Source organism: Tribolium madens, unplaced genomic scaffold, assembly GCF_015345945.1.
Source record: "Tribolium madens isolate multiple individuals breed KSU strain unplaced genomic scaffold, Tmad_KSU_1.1 Scaffold_91;HRSCAF=231;Tcas5.2_LG7, whole genome shotgun sequence".
Lineage (NCBI taxonomy): Eukaryota > Metazoa > Arthropoda > Insecta > Coleoptera > Tenebrionidae > Tribolium > Tribolium madens.
Window position 1 is genome coordinate 3032339 of NW_025401063.1, and position 7621 is coordinate 3039959.

The window sequence follows — 7621 nt, forward strand, 5'->3', positions numbered from 1 at the left end:
AATAGTTTTTCCATGGCCAACTATTATCACACAAAATATGTATTTCACTTTTTAAGTATAGTTATAAAAAATATTTTGTTACAAATATATATTTTTTAGATCAGAAAAAAATAAGCTTTTCAAAATTGCCATAGCCGCCTATGATTTCCATTTAAAAAAATACAAGTTTATCTTATTACGGCTAAACCAATAACTGAAAAAAATTGTTAACTACATTATTAAATTCTACGTAAAAAAGTATATGTATAATGTCTTTGTTTCAAATCTGTATCTTATATAATAACAAAGATATAAATTTTTTTAGATTTCGCTAAAATGTCAATTTTTGTCTATAAGTCGAAAAGAAAAGACGATAGCGAGATGCGGTTTTAATCAATATTATTTTCTCAAAAAATGAGCCCCAGAATGTATCACTCGTCTTTGGCTAAACCTCTTAGTTTTGGAGATTCCCTATTCGGACATCCGAAATGCAGCACCCTGTACTTCTGCACTCTCAAAATTCGAAATTTCATGTTTCTGATTTTGTTTTTAAGTCTTTAAACTCTATTTTATTTCATTAAAATTTGAAAAGAGCATTTCTACACTCTCTAAGATCATACTTTCTAAATTTAATGTTTTTATATCCCTTTAAATATGTACACCGTTTTATTCCCTTAAAAACTAATTTTCGAAAAATCTGATTTTAGTGCCCCTTTACACCTCCAAAGAATTTTATGTTTATATCTTTGTTTAAAGATTTACACCACATTTAACCCCCTTAAAGATTGATTCTCTCTTTCATCCAAAATTTTTCTTATATCTCCGTTTAAATGTTTACACCCGAGTCACCTTTCAGGCAGACCAGCTTAGTTGGGGAACGCTCTACACATATAAATACTTACCATATCGTAATGAAATGTGTTTCAAAGGATTTTTAATGCAATTTTATGTAGACTCCAAACTTTTGAAGCCTACAAGTCCTACGACAAAAATGAATAGGACCATTTTTGTAGGAAATTTTGATGCAGAAATAGACTTCTACAGAAAATTCTGCATAAATTACATAAACGATGAGTTTGTATTTATAGACCCTCGTGACTCCCCCTTCGTTTAATGAAGTATTGCACCCAGTAAATTTAATTAACTGTCAGTTTTTTTTTAAATTACAAGACTAATTCTGTTTTAAATGCAGATAAAGCACATTTTTTTAAATGATGTTTTTTTTCTGTCCTTTAACTCGCTTACGGTTAGTCCTACAACAAAAATGCAAAGGACCATTTTTGTAGGAAATGTTGTAAGCTTTAATTTTGATAAGAAAATAATAACTTATAGGAGTGATAATTTTCGAGATATAAGCAAAAAACCAAAAAAAGACACTTTTAACCCCCTCCTTGAGCTCGCCCCCACCTTCGGGGACTTTTGATATATTATTGTATTATTGTATTATGAAAAACGCCCCAAGCCATAACTTCATTATTTTTAAAGTTATGACAATACTTCTTAGAACAAAGTTGAACATTTTTTGTCATCTATCGTTTAAGATAGATGCTAAATTAATGCTGTTTTCTGTTTCACCGGAAATCACATCAACTCTTTTTTTTTAATGGAACACCCTGTATATTTTACCACTTTTGGATTCTCTGTTTAGTTGTCTTTTAACAAGTTTTAGTACCATATGCCTAAAACTAACCGTTCGTGAGATATTCACCAAATAATGTATTTATTAAAGTAGGTAATGGAAAACAATAATATCAAGTAATGTTGACAAATATTATTCCTTTGCATTTTCTCTTACTGTTTTTATACATTTTAATGTTAATCATGGATGATAATGTGTTAACAGACATATTTTGAATAAAATAAAAATTGTGGGAGAGCACTACGCTTTTACACTGGGTGATTTCTGATGAGAGACGTTCCAAATCGTCGAAAATTTAGGCGACTTAAAGAAAATTTGAGGATGTTTTGGGCTTTTAGAAAACCCAAATTAGAACATCTCCAATTTCAAAGAGATACAGAATTTGATAGGTATTGAAGAAAATGCAAGAACATGAATTCAAGAAATTGCAAATAACGTTGGCTTATCGCACGCAACTGTTCTAATTTGGATTTTCTGAAAACCTCAAACATCCTCAAACTTTCTTCAGGTCGACGAATTGGAACTTCTCTTATTGGAAACCGCCCAGTGGTCTCCAACTATTTTTATTGCTTTCAAAATATTCTTGAATCATGTCTGTTAACACATTATCACCAAAACACCAAAAAGTATAAAAATAATAAGAGAAAATGCAAAGTAATAATATTTGTCAACATTACTTAATATTATTATTTTCCACTGCCTACTTTAATAAATTTTTAATTGACTCATATCTCACGAAAGGTTGGTTTTAGGCAAAAAAAAGACAATTAAACAAGGAATCCAAAACTGGTAAAATATACAGAGTGTTCCATTAAAAAATAAAGTTGATGTCATTTCCGGTGAAACAGAAAACAGCATTAATTTAGCATCTATCCTAAACGATAGATGACAAAAAATYTTCAACTTTGTTCTAAGAAYTATTGTCATAACTTTCAAAGTAATGGAGTTATGGCTTGGGGCGTTTTTCATAATACAGCCTGTAGTATACCTAAGTGTAAAAAAGCGTTTAAAAAAAATTCCCAACTCTCTAGGATTTTTTTCCACCGATTTGTCTAATTTGACTGGGCTATGGGCGGTTTTCAGAGATTAGGAGCGAGAGGGAGAGCCAGAATCGCTCGATGGGCGAGTCGCCCTCCATGGCTCAGATCCAGAACAAGCAGAACAGAGACCAACAATATCTCGCTGTGCGAGTGGGACGAGGACCGCAGCCTTTGGCCATCGATTCGGACACGTATAAGGCCGAATCGGCCGATTATATCGAGGATATTTGTCCCTATGCCACGTTTCAATTGTCCAAACCGGCGTACAGTGAAAGCTCGTACAGCGGAAATGTGTACAGTGGACCGTACCATTCGGTACGGGGTTCTTTTGTTTATCATGATGTTAAACCACCACCTATTGATAAGTTTAAGTTAGGACATGTAAGTCTCATTTATTTTATTTCCAAACTCGTTTTGATTGTTTGTTGCCTTTGACTTTCTTCTTACTTTTATTCAAACAGGCAAAAACACTAAAACTGGCGAGAAACTACCCACAAGATTTCAAAATTTTGCGTTTTTTATTTTAATAAGATTTTGAATTGAAATTGTTTGGGTAGTTTGCCACAACTGTCTTCACAATTGATAATTTAATGTGATTTTTGTTTTAGAATAAAGAACCAGAATATACCAAGGTTCGGAGAAAAGGGGGAAGACTGAGAGATCCACATTCAGAGAGTCAAGGTAATTTAAAAAAGAATAAAATAAAATAGACTAAAAATATTATAGAATAAATCCTTAAAAAAATGTGTTCTTAGTAGTCTATGACTTTGAAAATAAGTTGGCAACATTGAATCGTACACAATATAACTGTTTGATTAGTTTTACAACACTGAATTATCGATAATCCTTCTAATTTGTTATATCAGAATATTTCATGTGACGGCTAAATCAGCAGTCGCCCGTCGCAAAGGAATGACAATTGCCTATAAAAATTTGACGTTTGAATTTAAAAGTCAAGGTTGCCAAACTAAAATTTTATATTTGACACCAGTTTGAAGTAAAATCGCAATCATAACAATTTGTTGGTTAAGTTTCAACTTAATTTAAATGTAATAAATGATACTGTCACGGTCAAGCTGTCAGCAACCGGAAATCTAATTCAATTGTGCAATTTAAAAATGAAATAATTCAGCATTGCCAACTCAAATGTCATTCTTGTTTACCTTATACGGAAATGTAAATGGCTGTACTGTGATTTTTATGTCAAATGCAAAATCTTACTTTGGCAACACTGACTCAATTTCCAAACGTTAAATTTTCATAGACAATTGTCATTGATTTGCGGCGGGCAACTGTTGAACATACTGAAATAACAAATTACGAAGATTATTAATAATTCAGGGATGCCAAWAGATTCCTTTAAAAGTATCCGCCGCATCCACCAATTCTGTTAATTTAAAAATCTTAATTTGGCAACTTTGACTGTCAAAATTTTAACAGGCAATTGTCATTCATTTACGACGGGCAACCGCTGGCTTAGTTGCCACCTAAAATATACTGAAATAAAAAATTAAAAGGAATATTAATATTTCAGTGATGCCAATAGATTTCTCTAAAATTATCCTGGTGCATACGTCATTTTTGTTGACGTCCAGTTTCAAGATTGAATTTAAAGGAGCTTTAAATTAAATGTTGTTTAGATTGTGCTAATTATTGCAAACTTGTTGACAAAAATTTCACATTCTAAGCCAACATTAACTCTAAAGTTTCTTATAAAACTAGCCCTGAAATTCTTAGTTTGGCAACCTTGAGTGTCAAATTCAAACGTCAAATTTCTTAGTCGTCACCTACTGCTGCAATAAATGAAATAAGAAATTAAAAGGAATATTAATAATTCAGTAATGCCAATAGATTTCTCTAAAATTATCCCGGCACGTACAGTTGGAGACAAAATACTTTGGTCGTCACTTTTCTGACACTTTAATGTAATTCAAGCTTTAACGTTAAAATGAATGACAATTTCAAATTAATGACAGCTATTATATTTTCCTATCAAAAATATGTACAACTTGTCAACTATGATTGACAGTAGCTAAAAATAAGGTTAACATTCCTAAAGTATGCTTTACAATTTAATGTCACTCAAGTGACCGTGACGACCAAAGTATTTTTTCACTCACTGTTTTTTTTTGTTAATTGAGGTCCAGTTTCATAAATGTTGTTTAGAATGGACTGATTACTACTGGCTTGTTGAAAAAAATTCACAATCTAAACCAACATTAACTTTAAAGTTCCTTTAATTGGATTATAAAACTGGCCCTGAAAATCTTAGTTTGGCAACCTTGAGTGTCAAATTCAAATGTCAAATTTTCATAGAAAATTGTCATTTATTTGCTATAGACAACCGCTGACMAAATCGTCACCTGAAACCTATTAAAATAACAAATTCAAAGGATTTTTAATAATCCAGTGTTGCCAATAGATATCCCGGCGCATCCACCATTTTTGTTATAAAATAAAATAAATAAAAATCTGTTTGGCTTATTTTTAATTCAATCATATTTTATAAATTAATACAGAATAGCGCTAACTTTTTGAGAAATAAATGATTGATTGACTGCTTTAAAATCGGTTTTATTTCTGTCAGGTTGGTAATTGTAATAAATTACAAGGTGCAAGGTTTAAACGTATTGGTTAAATATTTTGTAAATAAATATTTTTCCTTTTATTAATTCAAGTCCAAGTGAATGTGTTATTTCGTTCTAATAATTCAGTGTTGCCAACAGATTTTCATTGTAAAAAAATACATTTAGCTCATTTTTTAAACCTAGTGGATAGTCCCTTGGTAGAATTGGGGCCACTGCTGCTCACCCTCTTTGCCCGCTAACTCAGTCCGATTATATTTCAGAGTCTGATAACCTGGGCAGCACTGACTCAGAAGTGAAGAAGATACTAACTCTGCACCTGCCTATTTCAGAGTACGACACTCTCGGTTCGGATTCCGAGGTCGACGGGCGCGCCACCAGCCAAGAACTCATGTCTTTTAGTCATAGAATGCGTGGTAAAAACATTCGATACATTTAAAACCCCCATTTGTGACATTTCTGTTAACTGTCGCTCTGTTAGGAGGCGCCGAAGGCTCGTCGTCGTCGTCGGAGACGTCGCCCCCGTCGGGCAGCGTCGGCCGCAAGCCCTACCCCGCACGCAAAGGCAAAACCAAGGGCGCCCCCTTGAGCAAGCGCCACGTGCGGAGCAGCAGCGGCTATTCGAGTCACAACGACGAGACCACATTTAGCATCTCGCACGCGCCGAGCTTCAACGAACGGATTCATCCGCCGAGTCGGTTCTCCGATTTGAACCCCAGGGAGCTGAGCGAGGGCGAGTTTGAAAAGGGGCACAGAACGAGGGGAATGTCCAAACTGACACGAGAAGCTTTCCAAATCAACGTTTGAGGGGCCAAATGGCCACTTCATTTTCTTGTTTTCAAATATTTTCACTTTGCGTGTCCAGACTTTGAGACTTTTTTATTTTTGTAACTGGGAGAGCGAACATTTGTTGGCTGGTGCCTTCAGAGGGAGACTTCCCTACTTCCGCGTGGGTGTGCCAAATACGAATTGATAATAAAGTGTATAGAGCAGTGTATGRTATAGATTTTATAGATTGTTATATAATGTTAACAAGAAGATTCAGTGGTTTCCACACTCTAGTCTATTTGTGTTAAGACACGATCACACATACTCATTGTGTAACATAACAAATAAAAATACTGCAAAATTTACCCTTTCCGCAAAATTCAAACAACTGTCATTTTTTTGACTACAAGAGTCCAAATCAAACGCCTCAAGAGTGCTGTGACAATTTCACGTATGTCTTGCCTACACTGTTACGTTTAGTGAAATGACATTTTTTATGTTATGTAGGTACAGTCGAACAAAATGAAAATGACAAGATAAATTCCTTTAGGGGCCGGTTTACACAAAGCGAAATAAAAATTTAATTCAGAATTAAACTATTTGAATTAAGTTGCCATTTATTTTGCATTGACAAAGGTCAAGTTAAATGAAAATGTAATTTTTTTAGTTAAAAATTTAACAAACCATTTCTTAAAGAAAATTATGCATTAATTAAACATTGACAAAAAAACAAATCACTATTTAATATTTTTTTAACTGTTTTTCAATTTATAAATCAATTAAAATACAAAGTGATCCACAGTGACTGTATATGTTGGCAATCCTGACAGTTTATCAAAAAAATGTATTACATTAATAATAATTAGTTTTTTTGTAAATTTCATCTTATTAATGCATAATTTTCTTTGAAAAATGGTTTTTGTTAAATTGTGTATTTATAAAACTAAACATTTTTATTTATTTAAAAGTGCAGAACTAAAATATTTGAAATAATTTTACCGTTTTCTTCTTGGTTTAATTAAATAAGTAATTTTGATTTGTTTTCAATGATAATTACAAAACTAATAGAAAACTTAGGGCCGGTTTACAGAACGTGTTAATCGCAATTATATTTTAATTCGCGATTAACTTGACGTTTGTCAATGCAAAATAAATGGCAACTTAATTCGAATTAGCTTAATTCTAAACTAAATTTTCATTTCGCTTTATGCTCTAAGAATTAACCACTCGCGGTAAAGGCACACGTAAAATTAAACCTTCTTCTCGCAAATAAACTCATTGTTGTTTTACATAAAATCAAGTTTAAAATGGAGAAAGCCTATTTCGTTCAAAAATTACGGTATTTAATTTTATTTTGAAAAAACAGTTAAAAAAATATTAAGTTATAATGATGTTTTTTTGTCAATGTCATTATTAATGAATAATTTTCTTTAAGAAATGTATTGTTAAATTTTTCATTAAAAAAATTCAATGTTTCCATTTAATTCATTTGACGTGTCAATGCAAAATAAATGGCAACTTAATTCGAATTAGTTTACTTCTGAATCAAATTTTCATTTCGRTTTCTGTAAACCGGCTTCTAAAMGAATTTATCTTGAAACTACGTCAAG

At 32.3% G+C, this 7621-nt stretch overlaps 1 protein-coding gene across 1 annotated transcript in view; it reads left to right on the forward strand.

Annotated features, from left to right (window-relative positions):
- The window catches only part of LOC123011737 (Down syndrome cell adhesion molecule-like protein Dscam2), a 197288-nt gene extending 190680 nt beyond the window's left edge, over positions 1–6608 (forward strand). The window contains exons 20-23 of the mRNA XM_044409329.1: positions 2702–3039; positions 3267–3339; positions 5507–5659; positions 5725–6608. Coding sequence (XP_044265264.1) covers positions 2702–3039; positions 3267–3339; positions 5507–5659; positions 5725–6050 — 890 coding nt within the window. The 3' untranslated portion in view covers positions 6051–6608. The remainder of the gene's footprint in view (positions 1–2701; positions 3040–3266; positions 3340–5506; positions 5660–5724) is intronic.
- Positions 6609–7621: the final 1013 nt, after the last annotated feature.